Source organism: Panicum hallii, chromosome 9, assembly GCF_002211085.1.
Source record: "Panicum hallii strain FIL2 chromosome 9, PHallii_v3.1, whole genome shotgun sequence".
NCBI lineage: Eukaryota > Viridiplantae > Streptophyta > Magnoliopsida > Poales > Poaceae > Panicum > Panicum hallii.
Window position 1 is genome coordinate 4,767,469 of NC_038050.1, and position 19,670 is coordinate 4,787,138.

Consider the following 19,670-nt stretch of genomic DNA (forward strand, 5'->3'; position numbering starts at 1 on the left):
CCGGGACCAGTACGGCCCAGTTGGCGGCCCCCGCCGCCTGGTCGCCGACCGCTGAAAGAAAAGTCAAAGCTCACGAGTCCGCAACTCGGCAGGCAACTTCCGCGTTCCCACTGCGCCCTACCCTTCCCCTCACTGATGCTCTCCTTGGCTGCTCCGCTCCCAGCTCCAAAACCCTAACCCCGGCGAGACAGCCCCGCAGCTGGGAGGGGTCCAGGAGCTCACCGCCGAGCTTCCGCAACACTCCGCCTCGTCCGCGTCGCCGGTTGCTGGTAAGGCCTCGCTTCAGCTCGCCGCGCACACTTATTACTTCTGTCGGTGGCTCATTTAGCTATTCTAGTGGTTGATTGGTTGCTTCGCTACCCGTTCTGGTTATTAATTACCTTGAGCTTGGAGGTGGCTAGCTGTTGGTTCTCCAGTGTGAATGTCGACGCCCTCGGGCATTTCAGAGCTATGGGGTTTATTTGGTGAATTGGGGATGGCGCGTGCATTATTTTGTAATTTCTAGCTCGCGGCTTGCAGTTCTTATTTCTTTTCCTTACGCATTATTTGACGTTTTTTTATTTTCTTAGTAGATGCGCGTGAGGTGATTTTTCATAGCGGATAAGATGTGAAATGAGTAATTCGGGTCTTATGATTGGTTCAGATTTTGTTGAGCTGCTCAATTTTAACTGGTTTGTTTAAATGTTTCGGTCTAATCATCTGCAGATGCTGATCAAAGCATGAGCACCACTCCTGTTTCAAGTTTCAGGGGCCCAGCCTCTTTGCAGTTGCAGCCCCAGTCTAGTGCTTGTGCCGAAATTTTAGCAAATGTGGATGGATTCACTGCAAAAGCTGTGTCAGTAGACCCAAGCACATTTTTTTCCCCGCAAGATGCTAATCAGGAATATTATAATCGATCTTTACAGCACAGTTATTCAGTTTCAAGGCAGGGATTTGAAGACCAAGGTCTTCTAGGTAGTGCTCCAGAGTTTGGTCTGAATAAGGATTCTGCGGCACTGGGAGGATATCAACAATTTGACCACCTTTGGGGGCCTTGTCAGCCTGGAGAGTATGAAGGAATGCAGATGCAAACTATCAGTGCAAATATCGCCCACCGGCATAGACCTTCTAATGCATCATGTCTTGATCATACAGAAGAAATAACTTCATATGACAATGATGACAGAGCTCTCTCATTTGGAAGTAGTTGTAGCACGGGAATCGCAAGTTATCCATATAGTACTCCATTGCAAAGCAATAACCACATTTCGGACACACGGGATGGGACTTGGGATGCTCTTATGCAAATGCAAGAGGCTTTGGAAGTGTCTAACAGTGACAATGGACTCAATGAAGAGTGCAGTGACTTGACTTTCAATCATGCAGAACTTTCAGGAGGAAATATCATGAAGCATCAAGTTGTTTGGGACAGTGGCTCTCTGACAAGCCCATCTTTCACCTCAAATTTTTTCCCCTATCCTGGTGATTCTGAGACCACCCTCACAAATACCTCCACTGTATGTAGCTTTCAGAACTTTGCTGATCTCCAACATAATATGAATAGCACTGAGCAAAACAGATCATCTTTTGAGCTTCAACTGCCCCATCAGAAAGGGCCCACTGAAAGCCATATTTATGAAAGCCGAGGTGAAATGTATCCTGCTGAATGTGGAACAAATCCTGGTCATGTAGAATCTTCTGGTTTTATGCCAAGCACCGAGTACAGGCAAAATGATAGGTCACAACAACTGTCAAGTTCATTTGTAAACAGTGCAGATGGATCTGTGGATAATAGCCCAAAAAAGTCACACCTCCTGTATGAAAGTGAAGAGCAAATGGAAATTGATTCGCTTCTAAATTCATTTGGTGTATCAACTGATTCCCTTTCACAAACATATGGAATGTTCCAGCAAAGGTAAATTGAGTTGCTGCAGATTATTGCTGATTAAAGCCTTGATTTCATTTTCTTGTTGAAATTAGAAACCTGCAACTTTCCTTTCATAGGTTTGGAATAGTAAATTTAAATATAAAACCTAAACTCTTTCTAGGTGCAGATAGGATTGTTAGTTTGTGATGCTGTATTACTGATACTGTTTCTTCACAGTAACAGCAAGAAGGTGTCTGCAGCACTTATAAACATGAACAATTTCTATAAATAGAATTTTTGGTTTGTAATAAAAATGTACCAGCAAAATACTTCATTGGCGATGGCTCTTACCATTTCCAGTTAGATGGGTCTTAATAGCTAACTGTACAAGAAGCACATAGTAGCAAATAGTCCACATTATCTCTATGGAGTGAGATATTCTGTCTGCCCTCAAGTATCACTGCACAATTTGGTATTTTTGCATTGCAATCTGATTGAATGTGTTAAAATTTTATGCAGTGACAATTTGGTTGAACTTGATACAAAGGTCAAACTAGAGGAAAGTGGTTCAGCTGCATGCTTTAGCAATACTACCACATATATGCAAACTGGGCCCCTGGAGTCAGCTGTATCTGATGGAACTTCTTATCCTGAACAGTGTCAATCTACTTCTCAAACATTTGGTTTATTTTATGATGCAGCGTCACAGTGGCAAAATATTTCGAGTTCTGGATTGCCTTTACTGGGTTATGACAAAAACATTAGTGAGCCCAGTTCAATAATTAACCTGGGGGGAAATGGTAAAGGTCATCTGCTGCTCTCAAGTGACAGTGCTTTAGTACAGCAACAACAGAGTGTTGCTAATGATACTAGATTGGAAATAACCGACAATGTTGCTAACTCATATCTAGAGTTCACTACTAGCTTGGATGGCCAATCTTGTCCCATAGGGGCTTCTGCATGTCATGATGAAGAAATGGCAGACAAAATAGTACAGACAGCAGAACCGGACATGGTTGTAAATTGCCCCTTTGGAGTACATAGTTCAAACCATGATGGACATTCAGACATGCAGCTACTCATTACACAGCCTGCTCTGGTTCAAGAGCCTATTCTGAGTTTGTCCAAGGGCCCCAACTTATCATGTATTGAAGGAACAGAGCTTAAGAATGTTGAGCTAACATCAATATGCAGTACCACCCAGAATCACCTGGGGCTTAATAAATCTGAATGCTATGGCATCCTCCACTCCAAGTCTTTTGAACAAAATGCTCCTGAGAATATTAAAATGGACATATACCATTGTGATGATTATAGCCAGATTGTTGGTCCTCAGAAGAGTACCATTCTCTCAGCGAGCAAACATTCACGCTCAAGTGTTCTGCCCCTTATCAAGTTTGATGGCAAGGTGGTTTCACAGCAGAAAAAACGGAAAAGGGCAACAGAAAATCTTTTAGCATGGCATGCACAGGTCATGGTTGGGTGTGGGAGCATGCGTCATAGAAGGTATGGATTTTGAATAGTGCTCACCTTTCCTTCTTTGAACAATGTATTTGAGTTTTTAGGTTTTTCTAGACCATTTGAGCTTTTACTTCTGCCTGCTTTGCTTCTTTTGTTAAATACTGTTTATGCCACTCCTTTTTGCTTGACATACATGTTCCAAGGTTCTGATGCTTGTTGTGTCATTTTGCACTGTAGAACATCGGAGTTGGATTGGGCTCATGCTACCAAAAGATTGGCCGAGAAGGTTGTATGATTTCTCTATGTTGTATAACACCCTTTTTCTGTTGTGCAAATAAATTTTCCCTGGTCTGACATGCTTATCGTGCATAGCAGGTAGATGGTGGGAATACAACAATGGAAAGAAGCAGCTTTGGGACTCGAGCTCGGAAAAGACTTATTTTGACAACTAGCCTGGTCCAGTACATCCTTCCTGTTGTGCCAGCTAGACTGCTTGCGGCAAACATGACTAATTCTGGTGAAAGCATTGTATACCACCTTTCAAAACTGGCACTCAGTGAAGCATGTGATGCTGTCCTATCTTTTGTGAATGATGACATGTAAGCATTACTTTCTTTCTCTTGACTGTGTTTCCAGATATAAAAATAAAAAATATTCCCCAAGGTTTTAGCATGTTCAGAGTTAGGAGTTACATGAATTCTAAACAAGTAATTACTTGATTTAGATATAACTATGTCATAACCAGCAGCTGATTTATTATTACATATATATGAGGTTTGTGGCACTACGAAAGCTTTCTTGCTGTGGTGTTTGGCCAGGCTACTAAACCAGACAAGCTCTTCTGGAAAGGAAGATTCTAAAGTCCTACCGAGAGTTCTGGAAACCTTCAAGTCAAGGTTTGGCGAGCTGGAATGTTCCTTATCAGGGTATGGTGTACCAATATTCAACTAAAACTGGCTGTAGTATTTGAATTTCTTCAATTTATCATGATTTCATAGTTTTTTTTATTTCCAATGACTGCAATAATGATGATGCTCTTATACTCTCCTAATTTCTCCTAATTTGCCATTCTTACGTGTTTCCCTGTGTATCTCAGCGCTGAGAAGGTGACCACGTTACATGATCTGGCGACTGAGCTACAGGACTTGGAGCGGTGGCATATTGTCCATCATCTTGCGAGGTGGCATGGATACACTCGAATGCATGCGGGTGATACCTCTGATTCCGGGCTTGGCCCCTACACAGCAACTGTCAAGAAACATGATGGAGCCGCTGCAGCACCAGTACACTTGCTGAGTGGCATCAAGTGTCGCTTACTGAACTAGAGCCTAGAGCAGTTCAGTGACTACTAACAAGTCCTCCCCTGTTTTGCCAAGTTTTCAGCCGCTGCGCTTCGCCGCAGTAGTTTAGGGCTGCTTAGGAATATGTAACCATAGAATGTACTGCCGTCCTTGTTGCCTTAGGAAAAAAATTAGACGCAACTTGTGGGTTGAAACGTAGGATTATGGTGATGTAATGAGATGTAGGAGCACGGTGATGACGTCATTTTGCAAATGTAGCTATGATATGCTTTCGAAAGAGGCTAATATTACTCGCGGGGCCGCTAACTGTCTGTAACTTGCAGATGTCGCTGTTCTTTTCGGTTTCTCTGTTAGTAGATGATTATGCTCGTGGACCTTGTGAAACATTTTGTGTGGTGCAGATGTGAGACCACCTTCCATTGCGGGTACTTGGACGGTCCCTGTCGTGCAGATGTGGCCATGGTCATGTGTGGAGCTTCTTTCTTTGCTCACCTTTGGAGTAGAGGCCCCAAACTGTTTCAGTGCAGCAAAAGTTTGGATGAAGTTGCTTCTTTATCCTCCGTTTGGATTCGAGGGCTAATTTTTAGTTCTTGGATTTGGATGTCAAATAGAAGAATTAAATATAGACTAGTTGCGAGCTAATTTGCACAGATAATGATTAATTTGTGGTTATAGCCCATTAGCTTGCAAACATTTGTAGTTAAAGCCATACTGTAATCACCCACCAACAATACAGGACGGGAAAAAAAACAAACTTACTGTATTTTCTTACCAGCGAAGCAAAATGCGGCCCAAGCAGCGTAGGCTCGTGAATCAAGCCTATAATTAGCCATATTTAGTCCATTATAACATATAAGGATAATTTTTTAGCTCCTCGCTTTTAGTTTATCCAAACCGGACCTTAGAATACTTATATTTTACACGAGATACTAAGTTTATTACATTATAGAGAAATAATATAATTTTCTGAAACAGAGTTACAGTTTTCTTAGACCTGCTACGGTTACAGGTTTCAGAGGGCCAAAAGAGAAGTTTTCGCATGCTCGTTCTTATCGGGCCGGCCAAGGACATCACAGTAAGCCCATCTCGGAGCCCACCACAAGCCATAACGTTTCCCTTCTCTGTCTCCTGGCTTAAACCCTAGCTCGGTAACGCCGCCGCCTCCGTTGCTCACAAAGCCTAGCCGAGCCCCCTCTCCCCTCTCTCGTCTCCACCTTTCACCACCGGCAGAGACAAGAGAGCGCGGCGGCGAGATGGTGAAGAAGAGCAAGAAGAGCAAGAGCAAGCGCGTTACGCTGCGCCAGAAGCACAAGGTGCTGCGCAAGGTGAAAGAGCACCACCGCAAGAAGCGTAAGGAGGCCAAGAAGGAGGGCAAGGCCGGTCACCGGAAGAAGGTCGAGAAGGACCCGGGGATCCCCAACGAGTGGCCGTTTAAGGAGCAGGAGCTCAAGGCGCTCGAGGCGCGCCGCGCCCAGGCGCTGCAGGAGCTCGAGCTCAAGAAGGAGGCGCGCAAGGAGAGGGTATGTCACCTATGTGCACTTCCCCGCATGATTATTTCTCTCTCATCTGGTGTTGCTATTCGTGGTGCTATGCTGTTAGCCTGTTACCTGTTAGTGTCAGGAGCCAAATCTACCTCCTGTTTGTTAGTTGAATTTCATTGTATAAGAAGCTAATTGTTCCTTAGAACATGCTTCCCTAGATTGGTAATTAGTGTGAAATATGAAAATCATGGAGGTTACGCAAGATACTCTCCGAAAATATGGATGGAGCTTTCAGATCGACCAGAGAGTAGAAACAACACAAATGACCTGGACAGCATCCAAACACAATCCGTTTCACATAATAAATGAAAATTAGCCAAGTGTAGTCAGTACTATGTCGATCTGTATGATAGTGAGTCTGTGGAATGATGCTTAATGTTTTTTGTAAACACTTTGCGTTAACTGTGGACTATGGACATGAACTACAAGACATTTCTTGCTTGAAGTATCATTTGTGTTCTTTATTTAGTTCCATAGATACACAGATTTTCTTGTTCCTTGTGGTGGTGGAGTGGAGCAACGATACATAAATATGCCTTTTGTTTTCAGGCTCGGAAGAGGAAGCTTGGATTGCTTGAGGATGAGGACATTGCCAAATTGGCATCTGCAGCTTCCGCACAGGGCAACGAGTTTGCAGAGAAGGATGCAACAAAGGAGAACACTCCTTTAGAAATGGGAAAGAGCCATGGTAAAATTCTCTTCTATGATTGGTCATATAATTGGCTAATGCATGCAGTTACATTACTGATTAAAGATGCTTAATGTGTCATCAGATCATTCAGAGAGGTCGTTCTACAAGGAGCTTGTTAAAGTGATTGAGGCTTCTGATGTGATTCTTGAGGTTCTTGATGCAAGGGACCCACTGGGTACCCGTTGCATTGATATGGAAAGGATGGTCAGGAAGGCTGATCCTAGTAAACGGATTGTGCTGCTACTCAACAAAATAGGTATAATAAAACATTTTATTGAGTTTGGACTCCAGAATTGACTCTTACCTTTTTTTAGACATTTTACATATCAATTTTGATTTGTCATTGCTAGACCTTGTTCCAAAGGAAGCAGTAGAGAAGTGGCTTACATATCTAAGAGAAGAAATGCCAACAGTTGCATTTAAGTGTAATACCCAAGAGCAGAGGACCAAGCTAGGATGGAAATCATCAAAACTTGATAAAGCGAGCAACATTCCACAAAGCAGTGATTGTCTTGGTTCTGAGAATCTTATCAAATTACTCAAAAATTATTCCAGAAGCCATGAGGTAAATGATCCCAGTGCTTTTAGAGAACTGTGATGCATATTTAGCTTGGACACCTGTCTCACTAGTTCACTGTTGTTTGGACTAAATCATTAAAACGTCATGTGCATCAGCATCCTATGTGCTTTATCCTGACTCATTTTAATTAGATCTTCACTTACTTTTTCTTGCTTATGTGCCCTACATTGTGTGAACTATATTGCCATCCTTTTGATTGTCAAGGGCGAGTGTCGTAGGTCTCAAATGTGGACCTAGTGGCTTGGTGTTTCTAGTTGTTATACTTGTATCTTATCATGACAGTTTGATGGTAGTCGTATCTGTTAACTGTTATTGATTTCTGAATTCAGTGTCTAGATACTTGTGCTTCAGTATTACCAATTTTGTAATGCTCCTGTACGATTTATAGGTTTCTTTTCTGTTCTGCTTGGTTAGGCTATTTTAGTTAAGTTTTGTTATGGGTGTGCTTGCAGCTCAAACTGGCAATTACAGTGGGTATTGTTGGGCTTCCTAATGTTGGCAAGAGCAGTCTGATCAACAGCTTGAAGAGGTCCCGAGTTGTTAATGTTGGTTCCACTCCAGGGGTCACTAGATCAATGCAAGAGGTTCAATTAGACAAGAAGGTGAAGTTGCTGGATTGTCCTGGTGTAGTTATGCTCAAATCTTCCAATAGTGGTGTGTCTGTAGCCCTCCGCAATTGCAAAAGAGTTGAGAAAATGGAAGATCCAATCAGTCCTGGTAAGTGTGTTTTGCATTGTTCTCATTTTGTTAGCTCTGCTGACTTGCTTTGTTTAATCTACTATGGTCTTGTTCTGTAAGTACTATTCCATTTTACAAAGTGCATAATGGTTCTGGAAGTGCAACAAGACTTGACGTGTTCCAATGTTTTTTCTGTTTCTTTAATGCTTTCAGTGAAGGAGATCCTAAGTATTTGCTCGCACGAGAAGTTGCTGTCTCTGTACAGGGTGCCAAGCTTTAGTTCAGTTGATGAGTTCCTCCAAAAGGTTGCCATTCTTCGGGGGAAATTGAAAAAGGGTGGTATAGTGGATGTTGAAGCTGCAGCAAGAATTGTGCTTCATGACTGGAATGAAGGTACGATTGACAATTTTTTCCATTAAATTTTTTGATTCTTTTTATCTTCAGTGATGTGACACTTGTGTTTCCAGGTAAAATACCGTATTATACACTGCCACCTAAAAGAGATGCTGGGGAGGACTCAGATGCAGTGATAATTTCAGAAGGTGGGAAAGAATTTAATATTGATGAAATTTACAAAGCCGAGTCTTCGTACATTGGTGGTCTTAAGTCTATTGATGATTTCCATCATATTGAGATTCCACCAAATGCCCCACCTGGCATTGATGAAGAGATGCTTGAGGTAATATCCGTTGTTTTCCCTGAATTCAGCTGATAGTTATACTAAATCAGTGTAGATTATTGAGTCTTCTTACTTTTCCTATTAGTTCTACAGTTCTGTTCCTTGTGATGATCAGTTTTATGGCATTTATAATTCTAAGTCATTGTTTGTCTGAGTTCGTGTCCTTTTTCTGGTATGGTCCCAGCTCTACATGCTTATGCTAGGAGGTTTCAGTCATTCTTTTAGCTCTACATGCATTGTTTGTATGGGTAACACTTGTAAGGAGTAGTCGGTTTTGTTACTTCTACCCTGTAGTAATTCATATGGAAGTTTTTCATGGCTGTATGCTTTGTTACATGCAAAATCTTTTAAATGCATGAGGGACAATGTTTACTCATCTTTTTTGTGACATCTTGTCTTTCACTAAGCAGGATGGCAAGAAGCCGAGTGAGCCTGTTGAGGAAATCTGTGAGGAGTCGATGTCTGATGTAAATGACCATGAAGGAAGTAAGACAACCAGTGGTACCACACAGCATGACAAGCTGTACACAGCTGAGGGCATACTTGATCCTCGCAAGAGGAAAGCAGAGAAGAAACGACGCAAGGCAAACAAGTTCAGTGCACTGGGTGACATGGATGCAGACTATGATTTCAAGGTGGATTATCAAATGCAGGATGCGGCAGCTGATGGTGAGGACGATGAGAGCAACGGAGCCCCTGCCAATGGTAAAGATGGCGGAGATGAAGCCAAGGATACTGACCCGATGACCGGCGTTGATGATGCGTGAAATGATGTAACCCCTTCCATGTATGTGAGTCACCGCTCCTAGGTGATGTTGAGTGCCAAAAAAAATGGAAGTGTGGGGTTACAAAATTAGCCCACGAAAGTTTTGTTCTCAGTTCGTTTCAGTTATACGATAATAGATGTTAACTGTTTAAACACTTTATGAGTAGGCTTGTGTTTTTACCGCTCCCAGTAGTATATTCACCATCTCAGACGCTCTAAAAACTGCAGCTGGGTTGCGTCTGTTCGCTCTTTCTTACGAGTGAAATTTCGCAATTTCTCAACTCCTTTAGAAGTCAAACTGAACTGTACCGTTATGTGAGAGCAGTAAAAAGTCATATCATGTGATAAAATAAAATACATTACATATCGATCCATATTGGTATGTATTATTTCTCGCCCCAGTGAGCGGGAGAATTGGGAATGAGCAGGGTGGTGATCGATACTGACTCGATGTTGGCGAAACAAGCGCTGGAAACGAACTCCTTTGCATTGGCTCCTGCAGGAAGAATTGTGTTCGAAATCAAGTGTCTTGAGTTCGAATTTTAGCTTTTTATGCAATGATTTTTTGTCGTAGAGAATGTAATAAGGTGGTGCACCTTTGGCGGCGCAAGGTTGTAAGTGTCCTCAAAACTCTAACCTTTGTTGGGAAGGTGTACCCCGGGTAGAGGACCTGGTGGCTAGTGATCTCACTGAGCTTTTAAGTTAATGGAATGAGAATTCCTTCAAAAAAAAAGTATAGATCATGCACCGTGACAGTGAATTGAAGATATATTTGCTAAATTATTTTGACTCTTTGAAATGAAAATATATATATATATAGAAGTTTTAAAGGATTATAATTCTATAGGAAAATTCCCTATAGAATTGCGCCTCATGAAATTTCCTAGGATTTATTTGGGATACATGAATGCATAGAATTTTGAAGGAAAACTAATACATGAAAACATAAAAAAAGGAGGAAGACTAACATGAGGTTGGATATCATGGAAACTTATGTTGTGTCTATCTCTCTTTGAATTCATGTATTTCTCCTATGTTGCATATTCAATGTCTACTTTAGAAACTTTCGTGCATTTTGAATTTACGTGGGATTATAAGTTTCTTGCAACGCCAATCCTGTATTTTTTTCTATTCCTATATTTTGTAAACTTTATCCTGATGAGTCAAGATAATAAAATGTAGTTGAAGTTAAAAAGATTCTAATGAAAAATATGATGCTCCGATTTGACTATAGTATTGTCTTAATTAGGCTGTCTCTATCGGTAGCCTGTAAAGGGTTCCGTATTCTATATATAGAGGAAGATTCCGTTCTCTATTGCTCCAGCAACGTTCTCTAAATGGTCCTCTAAAATAGAGAACGCTACAGGTTTCCTCTATATATAGAGATTCTCTCTCCTCTTCTCTATTTTTTCTTTACGTTTCAAACACTGAATTAAATAAAAATAAAATATGTCCATAACGTTTGAGGTATGATAAATACGTACGTACAAAAATTTGGAACAAAATACGTTTCTAATATAGGGTTTAATGTATAGAGAATGATATTTAGAGAACGTTGTTGGAGAGAAATAAGATATAGAGGAGAGAATCTTATAGAGAATTGTATAAATGAAGGATGTAGATGATACGATTTGGAGGATATCGCTGTACACGGCCTTTAAGGGCCGTTCCGGCCGGTGAAGAAGCGGGGACGGAAGTCCATGAGCCACTCGTGTAGTCGTGTCAGCCCGCAAAATTGCATACGCCGTCCTCGCCCACCTCTGCCTTTTGACCCCGTAAACTTAGCGATTCGGCAACCGGCTCGATCTCCGTGCGACTCCACACCTCCGAACCGGAATCCCGCCACACCGACCCAAACCCTAGCGCGTACCCACCTCCCATCCCCGCCCCTATCTCCGGCGAGCGGGCGACGGAGATGCGGGCGCTGCTCGCGGAGGGCGCGATGGCGCTGGCGGTAGCGCCGGAGGCCAACTCGTCGTCGGGCGGAGCTGCGGCGTCGCCGGCGGGGCCGCTGTGGTGGGTATCGGAGTGCCATGGGGTGTGGTACAGCCTGGCGGTGATGCTGCCGTCGCTGGCCTTCGTGGGGTTTCTAGCCTGGCAGGCGCGGCGGAGCTTCCGCAGGCTCAGCTACGGCCGGTCTCACGTCGTTGTGGTCGCATACTACGCGCTCCTCTGGGCTGTCGCCGTGCTCAACCTCCTCTGGTGCTTCCTGCAGGTTCGATTGCTAGCATCTGTTGGTTATCTGTAAGCCCGGATTGCCTGAACGGAAGCTCTATGTTATTTGATTAAGTTGTTGATTTGAGCATTCAATATGTAAGGGTTATGCCTTCCATGAAAAGTAGGCAAGTAGTAGCATGTTGGGCGTGTTGTTCTAGTAATTACTAGTGAAAGGCCGGGTCACTCCTTGAAAATTGAGTCATTAATTTGTTGGTGAAAATCAGCTGTCACAAGCCTACACCAACTAAAATGATGATCATGAAACTTTTGAAATGTGTTTTCGATTTCAAGTAACGAGCATTGACATTTGTATTTTTGCTAGTGTCCGATTGCTGTGTAGAATAAATGGGTAACAGAGTGGAAGGTGAACTTTTGGTTGAACATTAGCTGTAGCTTAGTCTTTTGATGCTTCAACTTGGTACTCCCTCTGTCCCAAATTATTAGTCATCTTGGTTTTTCTAGGTGCATAGATTTTACTGTGCATCTAGATATATGTTATGTCTAGGTGCATAGCAAAATCTATGTATCTAGAAAAGCCAAAATGACTAATAATTTGGGATGGAGGGAGTAGTGAATAACTGAAGACCGGGTTGTGATTGTATCCTATGGGTAGGATGGGTAGGCTGGGTGCTGGTCACTGGCCAGGGAATCACAATGATGAGCCAGTAGCAAGCTTTGGTAGGTTTCCAAAAAGGAAATAGAAACCTTCTGGTCGTCAGGTGACAGCTGGTAATGAGGAACAGGTAGCAAGCTCTGGTGGGTAAAGGTAAAATAAAACCCTGCTGGCTAGCTGATATTCAAAATCAAGTACCTAGAATTTCGCATTGGTCCGGTTATTAGGCTTAGGTTTCAAGTGCACGTCTTGGTATTGTTACTAAAATAAGTGGATTGGTTCATATTTAGAATAGATGGGATGCTTCTGTACAGCAGGGAGATCAAATGAACAATCCTGCCCTTATGAATTCAAATTTCATCTGTATTGTATTTTTTACACTGTATATTGACTGTTCTCTTTTATAAGTATGAAACCTATTTTTTCCCCTCAAATGGCAGGCATGGCAATGTATGCCTGACAGGGCATTCTCATGGAATATACTGTCACTGTTTACAAAATCAGGAATGCTATTCTTGGAAGTCAGTCTCATAGCATTTCTACTTCAAGGAAATGATGCCAGTGGTTTTGAGTCTTTGGCGCGAACCTTTGTTATCTCTGGAGCTGTAGTTGCTGCTGATGTATTGCTCAAGGTGCGATGTTACTCCAAAATTCAGGCATAATGGACAGTAACTAGCTTTTCTTATGAGTGATGGGCGTTATGTTTCTTTACATATTTCTTGCAGTTTGTTTCCAGAAAATAGCCAGAAAATTTTGTGATGCTATGTCATATTTGCTTTCTTAGCAACATATGCTAAGTTAATTGACTGGTGTATCTTGTCCATAATGTTCCTTTATTAGTACAATATAATATGTTACTTATTTCCGTATTTCCATTGTGGATTGGCCATTGCAAGTCGGTATAGGTTTTCTATTGGTAATAAATCTTGCTTGCTCATCTCCTGCCCACTGCAAAAGGATTTTTTGGCTGCTCAATGAAGACAAAGCCTCGTGACTTAAGCAGACTTGACACACCTTGCCTTGTTTCAATGTTTTAAATTATGCTGCCAGTGCAAAATGGGTTAATTCTCTAGTTCCCTTGTTATAGCCTATGTTACCTATGAATGAAACTAACTTTTGTCTTTATTCAGACTATATATGTTTTTGGCTTCGGTGTTCCTTTGTTCATTGATGGTGGTCAAGGAACTGGTGGGAAATGGGGCCTATGGATTCTCCACAAACTGGTGCTTACTGGAGTCTATGGCCTGATTGTTTTCATGCATCACTCAAGATGGAGAGACAGGCTACCTGGTAACCGGTTACTGTTCTCAGTAGTATCTTGTATATTTCAAATTCTTTTGTTTTCTGTTTCATGACCATGAGATCTCGTGGTTGCTTTGCTCCAGCAAAACCAGCATACTACAACTACGTATGTGCGATGTTGCTACTGAATGGCATATCACTGTTTGGATGTTTCCTTGTTGCAAGTGGAGCTGGATTTGGTTTATGGTAAACACTACTTTCAAAGTTTATGGTATCTTATTCATCTTCAAGAGCAATATTTGACAATGATCCCCTTTTTTAGGCTATATAATCTCACAACCGTATGCTATCATTCTCTTTACCTTCCTCTCCTGTATGCGACTTTCTTAGCAGACTTCTTCCAGGTAACTTCTTGCCTATGATCTGTTACTTATTTTTTCTGTAGTGCTTCTTCCTGAGCTTGTCTACTGGTATATTTTTGTGTGCCTTGTTGTAGTGAAATTGTTTTTCTTTGCTGATTTATTTGTGTAGGAGGAGGACATGCTACTAGAGAATGTCTACTATTCTGAAATGAAAGATGCTGGGTTCTTTGATGCTGACTGGGATTAATCTTCAGCTACCACGCTGTAACGCTGTATGATTGTTCTCATGTGAACTGCACGCTGTATTTGTTTTTAATCTCTGTACTCAGCGTTTGACAGAAAATGTATGTAGCTAACCATGGTGATGAATGAAAATATGTAAATCTTACTGCTGCATACTTCCAACTTGGAGTCATCTATCTCGCTGTTGGTTGAGATTACTACCTAGCAATGGATGAGAAATTCACATCCATGACGTCCATGGTAGAAAACCACGAAGTGAACTGAGCGTATCCCATAGGATTCTATCAAAGAGTAGATTAGTAATTTCTACATGTGTATTCATATTTCTATGTTGTTTTATGGTGTTTGTTTTTACCAGAAGACATGTTATACAGCACCCTTCTCTTTGTTTTTATCTGAATCAAAATGTCACTCTCACCCTGCAGTCAGTTGCTTTCTCGGTGCCGTGCCATGTACTACCGCAAAAAAAAAATGTTTATTCGTAGGCTTGCTTTCGTGGCCTGCGTTCTACTCCTACTACTGGATAAAGCGTCAGTACAGTAGTATAGGGAGTGCTGCATTGCATTGTTTGGCGTCACTGATGGTGACGGTATTGAGGAGAAGGGTTGTCTACCATACTCCACACAGTGAAACCGGAGAAAGGTGGGTGCTCTGAGTTCTGACTGCGACAGCACCTCAACGGGTAGAAACAGCGAGAGCCCCCCAAATCCCCAGTGGGCTGCCGCGCCCGTGGACATGGCCCTTCTCAGGGCAAGATGCAATGTATCGGGCACACGATGCGTTCGCGCGTTCCTCGGTGTTATTAATTTTTAATCTGGATCACATCAAATATTCGGATGTCAAATACAGAAATTAAATATAAGCTAACTATAAAACTAATTGCATAAACTTATGCTAATTTATAAAATAAATTTATTAAGCTTAATAACTATAAAACTAATTGCATAAGCTTATGCTAATTTATAAAATAAATCTATTAAGCTTAATAATTCATCATTAGTATATGTTTACTGTAGCACAATATGGTCAGATTATGGACTAATTAGGGTTAATGGGTTCGTCTCACGAATTAGTCTTTATTTATGCAATTGATTTTATAATTAGATTATATTTAATACTTTCAATTAGTATCCAAACATCCGATGTGACGGGACTAAAGTGTCATTGTGCATACGCTTACGTATAGGTAAGGTATGCTCCTAGCAATACTCTACAGCAGTAGATTCGTGTGAATTTCCTTTTTTGAAAAGCTGATTCATGCAAATTTCAAACGACCAATTGCTTGTACAGCTCCGTGCCTTTTAAAGAGACGACGGGGTGCAGTGGCCCAAGTGGCACTACTCTAATACTGTGATGCATCTCTTGCTGCACTGCCGTGATGAACCCATGATGCATCGAGATGGGCACGGCTTGGGGAAATGGTGCACTCGTATCCAACATTCCCGGGGTCCATTGGCCATTGGGCCCCCCAAGCTCCCCAAATCCATGGATGCCAAGACAGCAGAAGTGCAGAACCCTGCCTGGGTCTGGGACCTCGTGGTGGTGGTGGTAGTTGGTTGGCCGTTGGGGTCTCCCCTTCAGGCCAACGCAAACGGACAGTGTGTGCCCTGTACAGTGTCCTCACACAGATAACATAGGTAGCAGTCACATTTACTGCACCCCCAGTGGGTCCCGGCGCGCAGGGGCACAGCCCTGGCCAGCGCGTCTGCCATGCCACCCACCCTGTCCAGGTGGCCATGCGTGTTTTGACCGTTCATGAAAAGCCACACTGCCTTCTGCCACTGGCGCCGGACCGGCCGGGCAGCGCGCGGCAGCGTTGGAGGGGAGCGGTGGAGTGCCTCCCGATGCCAGCGGACACGCCACTCCACGAAACGGAGCGCTGCCCAGGCTGCAGCCCGGCGCCTCCGCACTTTTTGCATTTTAGCTTTTTTTTAATTCACATTCGAACTTCTGGATAACGTATTTCCGAATTTGGAGCTTACGAATCGGCACCGTAACTCACGGCGCCGAGGCAACACGTCTCGACGGCTATGACGCCGAGACCCCTAACATAACCGCTGAGTTAACACTGAGTTGGCGCTAACGTAGCTGAGATCTCGGCGCCATGAGTCATGGCGCCGATTACTAATCTATATGCCGCGGCTTCTTTCTCTCTCTCCCCACGCCCTCATCCTCTCACTCTTCTGGCGCTGTGCGACCACCGAGCCCTCCTCCAGCCGCCCCTCCGCGACCTCCTTCATTGCGCGGCCTCCTCCGGCCGCCCGTTCGCGGCACCGGCCGCGCCTCCGCTCAAGGGTCGAATGCATAATTTTCATACATCCAATACCTCTGGTTACATGAATCCTCTTCATCTGACTTAGCTACCTTGTAAGGATCACCGCAGAAAGCACACCACTAGGCAACGGCAAACGGGTTATTCCAGTCATCACTTTTGGTTCACTAGATTTACCATGCCTAGGCATCTAAGGTTGCATATTACATATATTAATAATTGAACCCTAAACATTAAATAATTACACTGAATAATACACATAATATAGATCAAATCAACACGTAAAAATTGAGGAGGGGAGAGAGGATACCTTATTCTTGAAGATACAAAGTTTTTAAGGTCAAATACGTCGATTGATGAGGTTAGACAGGTAGGGAAGAGATAGAAAAATCGAGACAGGGTATGAAATATGGATGAAGACTTGGACAGACTGATGCGTTATGGTTGGGAGCTCGGCACCATGATTTGCGGCGCCGAGCTCGGCACCATGACTCTGGCGTTGAGCTTGGCACCACGTCGGCGCCAGGTGGGTGGATACGTGGCAGCTGACCTAGATACCTTAGTGCCATGAGTCACGGCCTCCAGATTCGAAAATACGTTCTCTAGAAATTCAAATATAAATTTTTTAAAAGAAAAGAGTTAAAATGTAAAAAGTACGGCCCGGCGCCCCTGCGCGGCTGCGCGTGCTCGTGAAAACAGAGGACATCCAACCCGACCCGACCCGGCCCGATCCTTCCCTTTGCTTGTGACTTGTGAAGAGCCAAACAGCGAAACCCCTGCCTGGTGCCTGCTCGCCTGCCGTTGCATTTAAACCCCCCTCATCGCTTCGGGGATAGAGAGTTGCAGAAGGGAAGGGACGCCACCCTGTAGAGGTCGACCGGTCGAGGTTGCTCACCGTCACCGCCGTCTGCAAACCTCGCAGCCGCAGCAGCGTGCTCCATGGCGGACGCGGCTCGCCTCTTCCTGCTGGTGGCGGTGGCCGCCGCGCTCGCCGGCCGCTCAGGTGCGCCGCGCCGCCATGAATTTCTTCTCTTGGTTCGTTTCTCGGCAGTCTTTCTGAAAATTGTTTCTTGCCGTGTATTGTCTGCGGCGATTGGATTCGAAAGACGGCGCGTGGTGCGTGTGCCGCTCGGACCTGGGGGACAGCGCGCTGCAGAAGACGCTCGACTACGCGTGCGGCGACGGCGCCGACTGCAAGCCCATCCTGCAGAACGGGCCCTGCTTCGCCCCGGACACCGTCAGGGCGCACTGCTCCTACGCCGTCAACAGCTTCTACCAGCGCAACAACCAGAACGCGCAGGCATGCGTCTTCTCCGGCACCGCAATCCTCTCGAACACCGACCCGAGTAAGGAACCTGCTCGCCCTATCTTGTGTCTTCCTTCTTTCTGAATCCCTCCGCTGAAGGTTCAGATGAAATGTCTTCTCTTCTATCTGGTTGGCGAGAGATTCGATTTCTTTCTTGGTTTAGATTCATGACACTGTGTTTCTTGGCTGCAGGCGGCAATGGCTGCACTTACCCTGCGACCCCAAGGTAATCCGCACGGCATTGCTACTTTCCGCACTCCTTTCTCTCTTTTCTTGGCACAAGCACAACAGACGTGTGTTGGATCCATTACTTTACCTTTACTAATCAGAGCTAAAACCAGCTAGCATTTCCCATTTACTGAACCGATTGAGAGAAGATAGGGATTGGTCAGGAAAAAGTCGCAACTTTCTTAAACCACCTGAATCAATCTGAAGGACGTTGCCAGTTCTGCTTGGCCCTCTTGAGAATGTCTTAATGCCTAAGCCTGGGTCCAGGGTCCTTGTAAGTGCCATGACAGATTTGGTCGCTTTGGCCTTCTGGTACCAGTACCACCATCCGGTGGGCGGCCGTGTGTTGTCCTTGGGCTGGAAATCCTGGAATAAAGGCGATTTGCGCGTGGGAGGGAGCCGTTACTTTCTTTCTTTCTTTTCCCACATTTGGCTGCATCGATGAACAACTCTGTATTCATGGAGTCTTTTTAGTGGAATCCTGTACCCTTCTGGTTCCGTCTCCCAGCTAGATGAGCCAGCCTCTGTGTCGCTTTTTCTTGTGCGTTTGTTTCTGTGTAGGTTCTTGCATTATTCCTGCCTCCTTTTTCAAGCTAGGGGAGTAGTGGTATTCATAAGAACTTGGAATTCTATCAGGCCAGTAGATGTGAGGATTCTCAAAGTGTGTTCCAAGATTTCATTAGTCTTTTGATTTTCATGCCTTGCTGGTCTGGTCCCGTTGTCGGGGTGGGGTTGATGAACCCTCACATTCAGCTGGTCTTTGGCTGCAACTGCAGGAGTGACCTGCATTCCTCTGGCCTCATCTGTAAACGCCTGCAATAAATTGCTAGCGTTGAGCATCCAATGAACAGCAAACACCACATTTGGAATTTGTAAAGGGGGCGGCATTTGGAATGTGATCACTACACACACAGACTTAATGGTATACCAGAGATAGCCGAGCAAGCATTAACCCTCAATTCTCATCTGCCTATGCATTCGTTTTCTAGACCTTGAATGAGCCTTCCTGTTCCAATAGTAGGAACTGAACGATGCTGAATAATACACTGACTGTTCATGTTCATCTGTGCTGTGCAGCGCCGCTGCTACAAGCAACGGCGGTTCGCCCGGCGTTGACAGCCCCCCGACGATGGGCCCGTCAGCCCTCAACGACAACAGTGGCGCTGGTGTCCTCCCGGTGGCTGGAGTCGCCGCTCGGCTGGTGATCCTAGCCTCCTCGCTCATGGCTCTCTACCTGAGCTCGTGATCACGGCGCCGAGACGAGACGCCCATTTGCCGGACTGTGTCGGGCGTCTTGTTTGTTCAACTTTTCTTCTAGTGGCAGGCAGAGGGAACCCTATTGATGGCGCTGCGTTCAGGCGAAGAACTGCATTGTGGTTGCTGCAATTTCCATTCACTTTTCTCTGCTGTAAATCTTAGATTGTAGGAGGGAAATGTCGTGTTGGCTTGAGGACATGGTGTTTAATCGGGTGTTTAGGGTCGATGTGTTAATTCTTATTGCTTTATTCCTGTCTGGTGTTGCCTTCACATCTGTTTGCCCTGATGCAGACTAATCTGCTGGTGATAGCTCGTTTCTGAAGGTGAAACATCGGATCAGTGAAAAATTGATCCTCTTTCCATCGTATCCTAGCCAGTTGCTCCCAT

The 19,670-nt window shown here is 44.1% G+C and overlaps 4 protein-coding genes across 5 annotated transcripts; all 4 read left to right on the forward strand.

The window, feature by feature from the left end:
- Nucleotides 1-90: 90 nt before the first annotated feature.
- On the forward strand, nucleotides 91-4,932 carry LOC112874695. 2 transcript variants are annotated; one of them, XR_003225016.1, is made up of 7 exons: nucleotides 91-269; nucleotides 706-1,894; nucleotides 2,366-3,352; nucleotides 3,545-3,593; nucleotides 3,683-3,906; nucleotides 4,082-4,233; nucleotides 4,404-4,658. XR_003225016.1 is itself a non-coding variant. In XM_025938173.1 (7 exons), exons 2-7 carry the CDS (start codon nucleotides 720-722, stop codon nucleotides 4,630-4,632), a joined length of 2,772 nt encoding a protein of 923 aa, XP_025793958.1. In that variant the 5' UTR covers nucleotides 91-269; nucleotides 706-719; the 3' UTR covers nucleotides 4,633-4,932. The 2 variants fall into 2 exon arrangements, 1 of the variants encoding a protein (XP_025793958.1); XM_025938173.1 differs by having other exon boundaries at nucleotides 4,126-4,233; nucleotides 4,404-4,932.
- Nucleotides 4,933-5,861: 929 nt separating this feature from the next.
- Nucleotides 5,862-9,728, forward strand: LOC112877468 (guanine nucleotide-binding protein-like NSN1). The gene is made up of 8 exons (XM_025941779.1): nucleotides 5,862-6,128; nucleotides 6,699-6,837; nucleotides 6,923-7,096; nucleotides 7,191-7,405; nucleotides 7,873-8,137; nucleotides 8,312-8,491; nucleotides 8,566-8,777; nucleotides 9,188-9,728. The coding sequence occupies exons 1-8, from the start codon at nucleotides 5,862-5,864 to the stop codon at nucleotides 9,542-9,544; spliced, it is 1,809 nt and encodes a 602-aa protein (XP_025797564.1). The 3' UTR covers nucleotides 9,545-9,728.
- A 1,533-nt stretch (nucleotides 9,729-11,261) lies between these two features.
- On the forward strand, nucleotides 11,262-14,383 carry LOC112878252 (transmembrane protein adipocyte-associated 1 homolog). Its single transcript, XM_025942697.1, has 6 exons — nucleotides 11,262-11,758; nucleotides 12,814-13,005; nucleotides 13,504-13,663; nucleotides 13,759-13,861; nucleotides 13,938-14,019; nucleotides 14,147-14,383. Exons 1-6 carry the CDS (start codon nucleotides 11,459-11,461, stop codon nucleotides 14,222-14,224), a joined length of 915 nt encoding a protein of 304 aa, XP_025798482.1. The 5' UTR covers nucleotides 11,262-11,458; the 3' UTR covers nucleotides 14,225-14,383.
- Nucleotides 14,384-17,335: 2,952 nt separating this feature from the next.
- LOC112876698 (PLASMODESMATA CALLOSE-BINDING PROTEIN 3-like) lies at nucleotides 17,336-19,533 on the forward strand. The gene is made up of 4 exons (XM_025940867.1): nucleotides 17,336-17,495; nucleotides 17,599-17,838; nucleotides 17,991-18,024; nucleotides 19,104-19,533. Exons 1-4 carry the CDS (start codon nucleotides 17,432-17,434, stop codon nucleotides 19,270-19,272), a joined length of 507 nt encoding a protein of 168 aa, XP_025796652.1. The 5' UTR covers nucleotides 17,336-17,431; the 3' UTR covers nucleotides 19,273-19,533.
- The last annotated feature ends 137 nt before the right edge of the window (nucleotides 19,534-19,670 follow it).

Bases quoted from the DNA above. Each gene is read 5' to 3' on its own strand.
- LOC112878252 (XM_025942697.1), top strand. From the start codon at position 11,459: ATGCGGGCGCTGCTCGCGGAGGGCGCGATGGCGCTGGCGGTAGCGCCG. The intron at 11,759-12,813 runs GTTCGATTGCTA...CTCAAATGGCAG, and splicing joins TCCTCTGGTGCTTCCTGCAG to GCATGGCAATGTATGCCTGA. The intron at 13,664-13,758 runs GTAACCGGTTAC...GCTTTGCTCCAG, and splicing joins ATGGAGAGACAGGCTACCTG to CAAAACCAGCATACTACAAC.
- LOC112877468 (XM_025941779.1), top strand. From the start codon at position 5,862: ATGGTGAAGAAGAGCAAGAAGAGCAAGAGCAAGCGCGTTACGCTGCGC. The intron at 7,097-7,190 runs GTATAATAAAAC...TGTCATTGCTAG, and splicing joins GCTGCTACTCAACAAAATAG to ACCTTGTTCCAAAGGAAGCA. The intron at 7,406-7,872 runs GTAAATGATCCC...GTGTGCTTGCAG, and splicing joins ATTATTCCAGAAGCCATGAG to CTCAAACTGGCAATTACAGT.
- LOC112876698 (XM_025940867.1), top strand. From the start codon at position 17,432: ATGGCGGACGCGGCTCGCCTCTTCCTGCTGGTGGCGGTGGCCGCCGCG. The intron at 17,496-17,598 runs GTGCGCCGCGCC...TGGATTCGAAAG, and splicing joins CGCGCTCGCCGGCCGCTCAG to ACGGCGCGTGGTGCGTGTGC. The intron at 18,025-19,103 runs GTAATCCGCACG...TGTGCTGTGCAG, and splicing joins ACTTACCCTGCGACCCCAAG to CGCCGCTGCTACAAGCAACG.
- LOC112874695 (XM_025938173.1), top strand. From the start codon at position 720: ATGAGCACCACTCCTGTTTCAAGTTTCAGGGGCCCAGCCTCTTTGCAG. The intron at 3,353-3,544 runs GTATGGATTTTG...TTTGCACTGTAG, and splicing joins GGGAGCATGCGTCATAGAAG to AACATCGGAGTTGGATTGGG. The intron at 3,907-4,125 runs GTAAGCATTACT...GTGTTTGGCCAG, and splicing joins TCTTTTGTGAATGATGACAT to GCTACTAAACCAGACAAGCT.